The following is a 13,328-nucleotide window of genomic DNA, read 5'->3' as shown; positions in this document are numbered from 1 at the left end:
AACAACATCCATCGACAAAGAGACTGTGTTCCTAAAATTTTCAGACTCAATTGGCTATAAACAAAACATTCTGGGGTCAAGACTTCTGCACACTGACAATACTTATCAGGCATCAGCTAGGCCACAAGTGAAGGGAAGTGACTTCTATCAAAGGGACAGGGTAGCAGCTGATTTTGAGATGGCACACCTCGTACATTGTGCTCGGAAAACAAGAAGGCATTGACAGAGGACTAAATTATGCACTGAGAGATGTGGAGGGTTTCTCTGCACTATCATCAACAGTGGTATCGGTCCCTAGTATTTAAAAAGCAAAAAGTATTTTCATACACACAAGCGGAGATGAAGGCTCAACCTAGGAGAATGCATCCAACAAGATCAAAGAAGAACTCCGAGTATGCCGGCAATGTTTTCCTGGCATTAAAAGCATGAGCATTTTCGACATGGCGGATATCTTACCACTTCATATCAAACCTGACTATGTCGAAGTGAGCCATCTGAGTGATCAACAGAGCGAATGCACCCCCCCACCCCCCACCCCCGGTCCTTACCGCAGGAAGCATCTAGTTCAACATTCTATGCGTGGTAGGTGCTTAAAACATGCTGGTCGCTGACAGCCCATTTTACTCAAGAAACCTGCTGATTATATGGAACACTTACTGAGCATACCCAATAAAAGTTTAAGAACACGACTTAAGTTCTAATAAATGTAGTATGAACACAACTTAAAATAGTTCACAGAGTTGTTGTACTTCCCTAAAGAAAACTTGTAAACATCTGGTGAATGTCTAATCAATGGTAGAACATTTAAAACTGGCCAAAAAATGCCCAGAAAACGTTTGGCCCTTCAGCACCCAAAGCTCCCAAAATATAACGTTAAAACATGTCTGCTAGAGGGATTTCAGTAGTCTGAAAAATTGCATACCTGAGTGGCTTCAATGTTCTCTCCCAAATTTTAAATAAGTGCAAGGAGTTTCTACACTCAGGAATTGCATAAGTGTTTATCTTTCCTCAAAATAAAACACGGAATGATAAAGAGGTAGCATAACTTACTATTAACTTTAAAAAGAAAAAAAGCAAGGTTATTTTCAATAGTCTTAATAGAACTATTACAAGTGTTTAAAATCTCACAATCCAGGCTTTCTTCTACCTGGTTTTAGATACCTCATTGTTCTCGTCCACCTTTTTCCTGTAAGGATACTGATGAGTCCAGGCACCCTTTGGCCCTGTGGCATCTACTGCAACATCGATGATAGAATCTGGAGTCACCCATCTCAGGAAAATGAGGAAGAACAAGTTGAATACAGCCAACAAAGCAAAAATGCAGCCTGTCAAGTGGCCACATTGAGAGATGAGTCTGTCCAGTCGTTTGTCCATCGGTAACATAGCTTCTGCCGCCACTTGGTCATACACCTGGCGGGAGAGAGCCGAGAATGAGCACCGGGAGCCACAGTAAACAACGACCTGCACAGACCAGGAGTGCATTAGAGATGTCAACAGAAGGCGCGCACATTTCACTGCTGTTACAGAAATGATGTGATGAATGAAACTGATTACACTACCTATTGCCATTTGAGTCAACACTTACGGAGTGCCTATTCTGGACAGAACACTGGGGTATGTATACCGTGTGGTACAAAGATGAATCTACCACGGCTCCTGTCCCCTAGGGGATCCCCACCAACATTTAACCAACTATGAGAATTCCAAAGTCCTGAGATGCTGGAGCGGCTTTTCGGGCCACCTGTCGAGGCCATATTTACTTCAGCAGTGACTCCCCAAGCAGGGAAGAAGGACTGGCCCTTTAAGATTCCTTGACTCAACTACCATCAGAGAGTTACAATCTAGTGTGCTTCTGGGTACAGAGAGGCTCCTCTTTCCACAGCCAAGTGACACCGTGTTGCTGAGCACAGATGGGGAGAATATACAGAGACATTTCACGGATTCCAAGTAAAAGGAGCAGAAAGAGATGGGGGAAATTTTGGTAGATGGTATAGGTCCAACAGTGGCAAACAAAATAAAGTTTATTGCTGAGCATTGGTAGTAGGTGGCTTGCTTTCTGAAAGTATTGCTAAGCACTAAACTCTGAAATATTAAAGAAAAAAACAAAGCTCCTTGAATATACTTATTTCAAACACAAAATGGGCCGGCATTCATGTTTTTTAACTGCATTTGGGCATTACCTGTGGTCATTCTCATGTTATCAGACCTGTAAACCATCTCCTTTTGAACTCAAGAAAGTTCTGACGTGCAGAGCAAGTTCTAAAGGTCAACGGCCTCTGAAAGGTCCGGGCTGTTTTCATCGAGCTCCTCTAGCCCGAGGACATTTGGAATACACTGTAGTCAGAATTATATCGAGCGTTATGCTGAGACTGGAGAATTATAAATGAAAAAGTATGTTTCCAGCATGAATGCTGATTCCATTTCTTGATCAATTTTTCTAAATAGCAGTTAAACTAAGGAGTTGAAAGGGATCAAACATCCTGTGTGGAACAGGTAGAATTAAAAGAGCAACTACAAACTCACCCGTGTGTCCACCTTTATTTCTAAGTCAGTTAATTTATGATCTCAAGTGACAAAATAACAATTTGCTACTATGGAGAGAATGACAGGGAGGAAAATCCATTAGGGACAAGGATTAACGTTTTTTTGGAATGTATACTATAAATTGCCAGAGTGTAAAACTGCAAACAATACAGACGTCCTACTATTACTTTAAGTCTAACTAAAAGAAAATTTGTGGTTTTTTTAAAAAAACCTAATGCGCTCCTTTAACACAAGCTGACAAACTGTCACCGTAGTTCTTTGCCCCAAACTTATTATCTACAACAGCGCAAACTTCTGAGATTTACATGACGTTGATCAAGAAGGTAAAGGCACAATTACAGAGATGTGGTCCTAAATCAGGGTGGGTTTCACTGAAAAAACCTGCCGAACCAAATATCCCTGCCCACCATTCCCATACCCCCTCTGCTCCTAAAGGGTCACTTTAGAATCCAGCAGTGGGCACAGAAGATGAACCGGACAGAGCCCGAAAAGGCTCCCGGGGCGATTCTGCCACGCGCTCCCAGCAGGTAATCAGTGCTGCGCCCCAACTTCCAAAGGAAAACAAGGAAATGTACTCACTTCATACGGGTGGTGCAACTGCAAAACTTCCAGAAAGCGGCTACCTCAGAGCTATTTCAATCAAAACTGTTTGTTAATTGAAACTTATGTTTCAATGCAAACTGTGTATGACGATTTTTAGAGATAAAAAGAGTTTTGTTGCATTTCCATTCAAATCGGGGCTCACCTTACGTATGGGAATTTACAATTTAAACCAAGTAAGAAAGCCTTTCTGCTTACTCGGCTCCATCTTGCTCTCTACTTTGGGCTAGAAACTAGCTGCTCCACTGAATACAATGAGAGTATAAAGCACTACCTTCTCCACGCTCCCAACTGACTGTCTTTCTGGGTCACAATTTCTAAGAAGCACAGCGTTTCCATCCAGCTTGCTATGTGATAATAAGAGGCAGGAGGTAGACGAAGTCATGAGAGGTACTTAAACAAAGGGCACAACTGAGTAGAATAAATGAAGTCCTGACCTCGAAATAAGGAAGCATTTCCCACAACTGTACTCTCCCACTTAAGGGCATTAACCTATATCCTGCACCTGTCCTTTTACCAATTTTCTACTGCTGCTTTTTATTTGTGATCCTATTTCCAACATTTGTCACGTGCTTTTTGAATTCTAACTTACTATGTTCTCAATCAGCCCAAAGATGCAAAAATCCCTCTCCTGTAGAAAAATCACAGCAGCTAGCAAAAGTGACACGGGAGTTTTAGGAAGTAGCCTGGATTAAATATTTGTAACTTATAAGTTGCCACAATCGGGCTAAGCAAAACCATATATTTTCTAATAGACCTATATGCTTTAGAATTATCAAGAGCCTCAAGAAAATGTCTAAGAGTAGATCTTAATATTAGTTTTGCCTCTAATTGTTGTGACTTCTAGAAAATTTTGTAACTCCTGCATGCCCAGTTTAATGAAAGGTCTAGATACTGCATTACTGCTATTTTCAGATGTCAAATGCAATGATTGGACTAGAAACTTAGCCTAACATATACCAGAAGTAATACAGAATTCACTTCATTTGGAAGAGACTTCATAAACTTAAGCAATAGAGCAGAAATGGTAAACCTATATAAAAGAAGCAAGTGTGGGCTTCCCTGGTGGCGCAGTGGTTGAGGGTCCGCCTGCCGATGCAGGAGACACGGGTTTGTGCCCAGGTCCGGAAAGATCCCACATGCCGCGGAGCGGCTGGGCCCGTGAGCCATGGCCATTGAGCCTGCGCATCCGGAGCCTGTGCTCCACAACGGGAGAGGCCACAGCGGTGAGAGGCCCGCGTACCGCAAAAAAAAAAAAAAAAAAAAAAAGAAGCAAGTGTGTACGTGAAACATCAAGTAAGAATTCAAGACACAATCTTCAAATACCCTTCTCTTAGCATGTGACATACTTTTTCAGTTCTCTCCGCAACATTCCTCCAGGTGTAGAAAGCCTTTACGATGTTGTGGATATTTTCTGGAGACGGCAATGCTCCTGACTTCAGTTGGGAAACAGCTTTTTCCAATCCCTCACACAAAGATTTTACAGAAGGCTCACATAAAATGATAAGATTTTCTGGAAGTACTTCAGGAATTCCACCAACCCTGGTACTTACAACCTTAAAAAGAAAAAAAGAACATGTGATCCTCCATAATTCATCTCTCAGGAAAATAGACAATACCAATTTAAAAAATATTACAGACTGCATCTGATTATTTTTCAAAATACAAATACAGAAACCCCAACAATGTAATAAGCCCTCAAAGCTTTTTACCTGTAAACCACAACTGGCTGCTTCCACAATTGCCATGCAGAATGCTTCAGTAAGGGAAGTATTAAGAAAAATATGTCCTTGAACTAAGACATTTCTGACTTCTTTGTGTTCTAAGGCTCCCAAGAGACGCACTCTGATTTTTGAAACGAGAGAAAAAAGAGGGGAGTAAAAATCATGCTACAAAAGAAATACCATTTATAAGCCAAGTGTGCTACTCATATTATACTTAGATTCTTACTGCTTCTAATGTTTTCCATCTCAAAAGATTAATATCACCCAACTCTGATCTAAAAGAAAGTCATATAAAGCTGTTTGGTTAAAGCTTGTACAGCTAACATATTTCTAACTTTTGTCACACAGATCAAATCTCATCTTCTCCAAAATCAGTCTGCATTCAATGAAAATGTTAATACACTTTGATGAGTAAATGTTAAAGTGTCGTTTCTAAACAGGAAAATGTCCCTTTTAAATTGATGCTTCACATGCACACAGCTCACGTTAACTAAGTTACCGAGGAAGAGAAATGTTCAAATCTGTACATGCAGAGCAATTTACATGACTTGGGCCGTGCTATTTAAATCACAACTCAGTATGGCTTGAGAATCTGCAAACATTTCCGATCAAATAGTTGTTTTTTTGTGCATTCTCGGGTGCCCCAACCAGTGCCCCCTAAAGTCAAATAATGTTGGGCTAACAGAAAAAATAAAATTATTAATTCCTTAAGTAGGGTTCCCCATTTTATATAATTTTTTCTTAAATAGGCCTTGCATTACATTTTTATATCAAGTACATGTAGGAGAAGCAGCCCACTTAATGCAGGCATGTAGCCAAAACCAATTTTAGGTAACTGGTATTTTCTCACCCAAGACAATATGGAATCCATCAATACCTGTCATGGAGATGGTATCTTTCCCGTATTTCTTCCAAAATGACTCTCTTTGGTCCCTCTCCTCCAATTATGAAATTTAAATTGCGATATTTCTGACAGAGTTCAGGTATTATACCACTAAGCAAATCGGTCCCTGAAAACATCAAGTTGAATGTTTGAGTTATCAATAATTAACCTTAAAAAAAATTTTATCAGAACTTCTGAGAATCCACTCACTTTGAAAAGTAATATTAGCTATGCCTCCCTTACTTAAGTAGAGAAACAAATTCTCTTAAACCCTTCCTGGAATGGTGGAATCGTTCACAAACTGCCAGGGGTCCCCCAAGAGTTCTTGAGGATATATACACTGACACCCATGGGTAACTTCCACACACCCAGTTTGTGGACTATTCTGTTTCGTTTCAACATTGTGTTCTAGGTTATTCACCTGTGTTTACACAACACCTACTGCTAAAAAATGGCATTTGAGGTAGCTTACATTTCAGTTAAAATTTTCTGCAGAGCAGGAGAGTTGACTGGAGATCTGGGTCTTGACCCAGATCTTTTTACGAGCAAACTCTTTGATAATGGGAATTTCCTGATAAGAGAAAATGAACAGACCGACGTACCTGAAGTCCAAGGTCTCTTTCACCTATAAAATTCTACCAGCGTTATGATTCTACTTCCTACTGTAGGAAAGGGCTAAGCAGCAAAATATGACTGCTGCTTCCGTTTTGTTGAGAATGCAGTTTGTACAGAGGATTTTGCAGCGAACACTAGGGTATTAGCAAAATTTGTAATAGTCCATCCAAATCTGCTACAGCCCACTTCCCCAGAATGACAGTGAATGAAGGTGGCAGGACTTCCACTGCCAGATCATTACAGTCTGCAGAACAAAAGGGTGCATCTTGGTCCTTTCTTTTCTTTTTAATGAAATTTTCTTATAATATGTAAATACAACCTTAGGTAATATAAAGCAGCAAAATAAATCATGCCCTACTAGTCTGAAAGTAGCAATCCAAAGTGACAGTCCTGTTGATGTTTAAGAATTTAGCTCATTAACAAGTACAAATCATACACATTCAAAAGTAAATGTAAAATAAGCCAGTTAAAGTTTAAGAAATGCATACACATACATACACAAGAACTGCACTTCTTCTATCAATCTTCCCAAATACAGGCAGATCAACTATTAAAAAGATGGCAGGTAAAATAATATATATAGGGTCATTTTTATTAAATAATTCAAAGTAGGATTTATTACGTAAACTCTGCTAGTATTTTCAAAATATGATTGCATTAGCAAACATAAATTCACATGTGGCTTTTCTGAATTATGAAAGCTTCTCATTAAAATCTTACCTATCTTTGTTTCAAGTTTATTACCAAGTCCATCAACTGGATTTTTAGATAAACCAGGTGTCTTAATGACTTTTAACAAGTAACCTCCTACAATTCTTTCCTTCCCCTCCCTCCTTGCCCTCTCTCCCTTCTAATACAAAGGTTAAGAATCCATACTTTAAATGAAAAAAACCAAAACCCCACATATAGAGCAATAATCGTAATTAGTAACAATCGCTACAATTACTGAGGGCTTACTATACCAGGCGATGAGCTTTCAATGCATTGTTGTTTAATTCTGACAAGTACATTAAAAGAAACGGAACCGATTAATATTATCAATGATCTATATTATTATTCTAAGAATAAAGGTTTTTTCTCCCCATAATAAGAAATGTTCTGGTGCCTCTAACAAGAGTCTAACACAATGAAACGTACCAAAGGACTTTCAATTGCCATATTCTCACAAAATGGACAAGAAAAACTCTGAAGTGCTTCTAAAGCACAGTCTAATAGAATCTTCTGAATCTATACCTAGGATAATGGTGGCTGGGCTGAGGGTGGAGGCAACAGGAGACCTTAACTCAAGAAGAGCTCAACTCAGGCTTGTCATCTCTGTTACTTACTGTGTAACCTGGGTGAGTTACTTACCCCCTCTGAGACTCAGTTTGTCTGTTACATGCAGGTAACATCTACCCTACAGTTGCTGGGAGGGTCAAGTGAGGTACTGTACCATGTACAGGCTTTTATCAACTGCAGAATATACACGTAAGTCATCATTAGCACTAGAGCAAGAAGTGGGGCATGTCTGCACGTGCACGTGAGCGCTGCTAAACCCTGCCTGAGAGCAAAACAGGCTCAATGGAAGGGGGAAGAGGCCAGCGATCCTGGGTAATATGACTTTTGATTTATTCTCTCTTACTTAATACGTTCCAGTGGCCTTTGATATCTGGTCCAAATGAACACCTCCTAAAGAAATTAATGTATTAATAATTAATGGACCATTAATACAACTACTCACTTTTGGGCTACAGATGTGGCCATTCCTTCTCAGAATGTTACTTTTTGCACAGTGCCTGACATACGGAAAGGGTTTGATAAATATTTGTTAAATGACTGAATTGAGAACAGGAAAGTTGTACCTTCACTCTTTGGTGGTTAGCTCAGCTGGTTAAAATACCATAGTTAGTGAAGTAAAGGTAACAGGTTCAATCTTTGAACAGGTAAGTTAATTTTGCTCGGATCCTTGACCATGTATGCATCATATGCTTTCTCAGCTAGCTATCTCACAAAGGTGTATTATTTGGTGAAAAAACAAAATAGGCACATTTCTTAAGTTACAACAAACACATTATCAATATCCCAAGAGGGATTCAGAACACAGAATGCTGCTCCATTCACATCTTCTTCAAGTAAAGAATGGAAGCATTTCATTGCCGTCACCCCCAAAAATGCAGTTCAGTAGAAGTTTTCTCACCAACCTCCGCTTACTGGATCACCGCATGGACCAAGGCTCTCCATTCCAAAGGTAAACCATCCTGACCAAGGCCCACACGTGGATTTCAGGCCACTCCCTAGTGCACTGGGACACTGCTGGTCCCACCGCTGAGCTTCATGCTGACCAAGAATCAGCTGCATTTGTCCACAAATCTGTCTGATGCCTATTTTATTATACTTGTTACAGTATTTAAATAGCACATAAATGGACAAAATGAGTTTCTGTGAAACTAAGCTGAACGGTTTAAAAAATTCAATAAAGACACAGTAAAAAAAAAAAACCTTGTCAGATTAGGGGATATCCTGAACCACTGTATAAGATCAAAAACAAATGAAAAATCCAGAAGTACATAACTTCATATGCCCTTAGGTTCTCACCACATTTAAGAGACCCAAACTGGCAACTGTAAGTTATGCTTTTTAAAGGTGATTGTGCAAGAAAGATGATGCAGCTCAAACCAGTGGACCAGTACTCTTAAGCCTGCAGGCCTAAATCAAATTATTGGTGATTCAGTGCATGGTAATAATATTTTGAGTAAATTAAAATATTTTAAAGGGGGGTTTTACATATTATCTTTTTAACAATTCCCCACTTTTAGTGACAATTTTGATTGCTGGACAGGTTTTCAAATACCATCCAGAAAACCATTTGTTTTGAATAACTGGACTGCTTCAGACTTTTAGTCAGCAAGGCTCTACAAATTCTACTGTGGCGTCCATGACGCGCTGCCGAAGCACTAAAACAATCTTCCTTGTGCACAGCAGACACGTACCGAGTACAAACTGGGCTAAGTACTGTACAGGAACCATCAATGAACCTCACAAGATTACCACTGCTGCCCAAATCACACAAAAGAAAAAGCTGAGACTCGGAGATGTCAAGTAGCTTGTCTTCGATCACACGGGAGGATGGAGCCAGGATCAGACTCTGGGCCATCTGACCCCCCTTTAGCACTTACGTGCCAATTCATTATTAATGTCTTATCTACGATTAAAGGAAAGAAGCAAGCTACAAAACAGTAATGTGCAGAACAAGCTCACTGACTTTGAGTGTATGCATAAAAATGACAGAAAAGCTATAAATCAAACGTTCATTAGGGTCATCCCTCAATACTACAGTTACAGCTGATCTAGTTTTCACCCTTGTGATTTTCTTAGTTTTCAAAATATCTGCAATGAAAAGAAAGGGTTATGTGATGGTCTGGGCCCTGTACTTCCTACTGCATGTGTACGGAAACTTTTTAAAGACCTGACCTATTAAGTAACATCAGGTTACTGTTTTTCCTTTTAAGTAACTATGAAAACATCGGGGGGGGGGGGGGGGCTGGGGCTGGGAATAGCATTTACCACTGTTCCAGAAATTTCTTCTTTAAGATGTATAAAACATTATTAGACCCTTCTTTGCTATATTTAACGAAGTTGTTATAAAACCATAAAACAAAACAAAAAGCCCAACAATCATTATAACACAAATATTCAACAGCTTTCTACAAGGAAAAAAAGGCTGTGCAGTGCATTTGTAGCTATCATTTACCTTTTCTGTAAACAAGTCTGCTGACAACAACAATAGTTATTACACTATCATGCCTTCTAAATGGGTCTGGAGTGAAGTCAGTAGGATCTACAGCATTAGGAATGACGGACACTATTTCAGGATTCAGTGCTGCTCTTAGCACAGTGTTTTCCTTACTAGTGTAAGAGACACAAATTATGTGGTTTGTGTCACAAAGAGACACAGTTAGAAGCTTGTTTGTAAGCACCGAGCTGACATCAGCAAATCCAAAAAGGGAATGGTCCGTGAAGACTGTCTGGAGGCCCATTGTCTTGGCGTGGAAGAGGGCATCATGGGCCATGGTAGAAAAGGAACTATGTGAATGGATTATCGTGACTCTCTCCCGAACAACTATGTACCTGAGCAATGGCAGACTGTGAAAGAGGGTCGTGGCTGTAGATTGGTTGTACATGACTTTCAGAGGCAAGTAATAGACTTTGAGGCCATTAGTGAGGTAACGGATGCCTTTGCGATCTCCATAAGCATGGGTGACAACTATGACCTTGTGCCCTCTTTCAATCAGGCACTGAGAGAGCTGGTAAATGTGGCCTTCCACGCCTCCCATATTTGGGTAGAAAAAGTCCGACACCATGCATATATTATGGGTACAGGTTCTACACGTGGAAAGACGTCCAGGGCTGACATGGGAGAGTGAAGCTGAGGGACGCTGGCCATGCCCACCTTCTCCTCTACAGGCCATGCTGAGATGGTTTAGGCATTAGTCCTTAGAGCAACCCAGTTAAGATATGTGTCCTCTAGTACCTGAAAGAGAGAGTAAACAGGATCTAAGCTCAGAGACAAAATACATTCCACACTCCAAATCCAGACATAAATATTCTTTTAATGTTAATCTGTTAGCTTTTCCCCTAGAAATAAAACAAAGCATATGATGAATTCATGCATTTGACAGCATTTACTTGCTTAGCACTGTGTGTCATACAACAAAACTAGACTCTGCAATGTCCTTATATCTTAATTTTGCTCTAAAACTACCATTACACATAATCTTAAATAATGTTTGTTACACCAAAGTATAGAATACTTTGCCATGTTAACAAACCAGTTCATTCAAATAATAAAACATACGGCTCTTTACAGAAAAGGTTTGCTAACCCCACTTTAGAGCTTAGCCATTGACTCAATGAATCTCATCAAGTTCGCTAGTATTAAGTCCGTGGTTTACACTAAAATATACCTGGAGTTAGAACTGTCTTTTGAGAGCAGCTTTTTAAAGTGTCACCTGTAGCACATGCCACATCCCTTATTTTCTCCTTCCTTATTCAAGAATGGCGATAATCAAACCGTTCCCCTCATTTTCTTAAACTTTCAATTATGTATATCTTCCCTCCATGAGTGTCCCTCCCTTCAGTTTGGAATCGAAAGATAAAAACTAAACTAGAGACGGGCTGGATCTGGAGCCATTTTATACCTCTAAAGTAGAAAATGTTCAGCTCAGAGGTCCCCGAGATCATCAGCGCAAAAATCATCAACTCAATATTCAGTATGATTACAGATTCTTAGACATTTAAAGCTAAAGAGAATCTTGGAAAGTGAGTGAAACTCCTTCTCAGCTTTACAAATGAGATTTCCATGCCTCCAGAAACTCAATTATACAATGGGAAGGCATCCTAAAGGTCTGAGTTTGATTTCACCGCAAACTCAGAAAATGCGAAGTAACAGCTTGTGCAAAGCCTGTTCCCTCCAACCAAGTCATGTTTATTTTAAATATTGTCTCAGAAATACTCAATGAGTGTTTGTTGAGCTGAATTGGCTAACTACATTTCAATATTACCAAATCATAAGATTCTTCAAGTCTGTACTTTTAAGTGGCTTCACTAACGTTTTCTTACTGTGGTTTGTCACCTAAACCCGAATTTCCAGTTCCATTCAATTTTATAAGATGAATGATAACGAAAACAGTGAGTAAAGCACCAAATGAAATCATTTAAAGTTGTCATTAACCTGCAATGTCCTGTGAGAAATGTGCCTATCACGGTTATCACGCCTAACACTTTGATGGGGTAAAAGCTCAACAAAGGGCACAATCACAGACTCTTAAAATTTTGAAGTTGAAGGAAGGCTTGGAGATCTAGTGAATATACCTCTCTTATTTTACGAATGAGAAGCCAGACAAGTTGAGCGATCGGTCCAAGGTCCCCACCCAGCCACTTAACTGGCAAATGCGAGACGGCCGTAAAGTCCACGGCCACGGTCAACAAGTTCCTAGACAGTTATTATCAGCAGAGACTCAAGAGAAGCCTTAGGGTGACCCGGCGGGGGCTTGGGGTCAAGAGGACGGTGCTTCCACCCACCCGCCGAGCGCCGGTCCAGCTTCACTCGCTGCGGGGTCGCTAGGGAGCGCCAGGGCCAAGGAAGGGATGACCCCGCTCAGTCAGCGACCCCGGCACAGTCAGGCGGGGTCTCTCTAGGCCCAAAGGGAGGAAAACGGCCAAAGAGCGAGCAGGAGGTCGAGGCCGGGAGTCCCAGAGCCGTTCGCCCCGCCCGCCTTAGCCGACGCGGAACCGGCTACAGCTCGGCCGCCCCAGCGCACCCTCAGCCCCACTCGACTCCGGAGACCCTCGACCCCGACCTCCGAGCCTCATGCCGGGTCGGCTTCGCCCCCTCCATCTTCGGCCACGCTCCCCTGAGGGCAGCTCAGTCCCACCTGGAAGCGGCACGGAGTACCGGCGCGGGAAGCTCAGACACGCACTTACCAGCGAGTCCCATGGCCGCCAGTGTCCGGACCTCCCGCGGCTGCAGCCGGAGTCCCGCCCCACTGCCCCGAAGCACCAATCAGGGGCGTCCGCGCCCGAGCGCCGCGCCCCCGGAACAGCCAATCACAAAGAGGCGCTGGGGTCACATGCAGGAGCGACGCTCAGTCCCCACCCTTCAGCGCGGGGTGTAACGTCAGCGGGCGCCTGCACAGTTGCCACTATGTTCCGGAAGACTTGTTTTCTCTGTATTGAAAGCACTAATCCTAGGTTTAACCTTTTATATGAATTCTTAATATTGAGATTCTCTAAAAATCGGCATTGGTCTCTTGTTCCACAAGCAGCCCACCAGGACCCTTCGACGGGGTAAAACCAGTACTCCCAGCGTGCCTCGCAGCGACCCTTTGGCGCTCCTGGGAGTTGTAGTCCCGTGGCCTTCGGAGGCGAATCCGAACTTAGAAAACTCACTCCCAGGATGCACCGCCCTTCTAAACGCGGGTCTT

The 13,328-nt window shown here is 41.5% G+C and overlaps 1 protein-coding gene across 3 annotated transcripts; it reads right to left on the bottom strand.

Annotated features, from left to right (window-relative positions):
- Positions 1 to 547: 547 nt before the first annotated feature.
- PIGA (phosphatidylinositol glycan anchor biosynthesis class A) lies at positions 548 to 12,866 on the bottom strand. 3 transcript variants are annotated; one of them, XM_060087054.1, is made up of 6 exons: positions 12,829 to 12,866; positions 10,097 to 10,876; positions 5,746 to 5,878; positions 4,857 to 4,989; positions 4,494 to 4,700; positions 548 to 1,410 (listed from the first exon to the last, which is right to left on the bottom strand). In XM_060087054.1, the coding sequence occupies exons 2-6, from the start codon at positions 10,812 to 10,814 to the stop codon at positions 1,144 to 1,146; spliced, it is 1,458 nt and encodes a 485-aa protein (XP_059943037.1). In that variant the 5' UTR covers positions 10,815 to 10,876; positions 12,829 to 12,866; the 3' UTR covers positions 548 to 1,143. The 3 variants fall into 3 exon arrangements, with proteins under 3 accessions (XP_059943037.1, XP_059943039.1, XP_059943038.1); XM_060087056.1 differs by having other exon boundaries at positions 10,796 to 10,876; XM_060087055.1 differs by lacking the exon at positions 12,829 to 12,866 and adding an exon at positions 12,427 to 12,491.
- Positions 12,867 to 13,328: the final 462 nt, after the last annotated feature.

This window comes from Mesoplodon densirostris, chromosome X (genome assembly GCF_025265405.1).
Source record: "Mesoplodon densirostris isolate mMesDen1 chromosome X, mMesDen1 primary haplotype, whole genome shotgun sequence".
Lineage (NCBI taxonomy): Eukaryota > Metazoa > Chordata > Mammalia > Artiodactyla > Ziphiidae > Mesoplodon > Mesoplodon densirostris.
The sequence above is the reverse complement of the archived record's forward strand: the minus strand, read 5'-3'. Positions and strand labels throughout refer to the sequence as shown.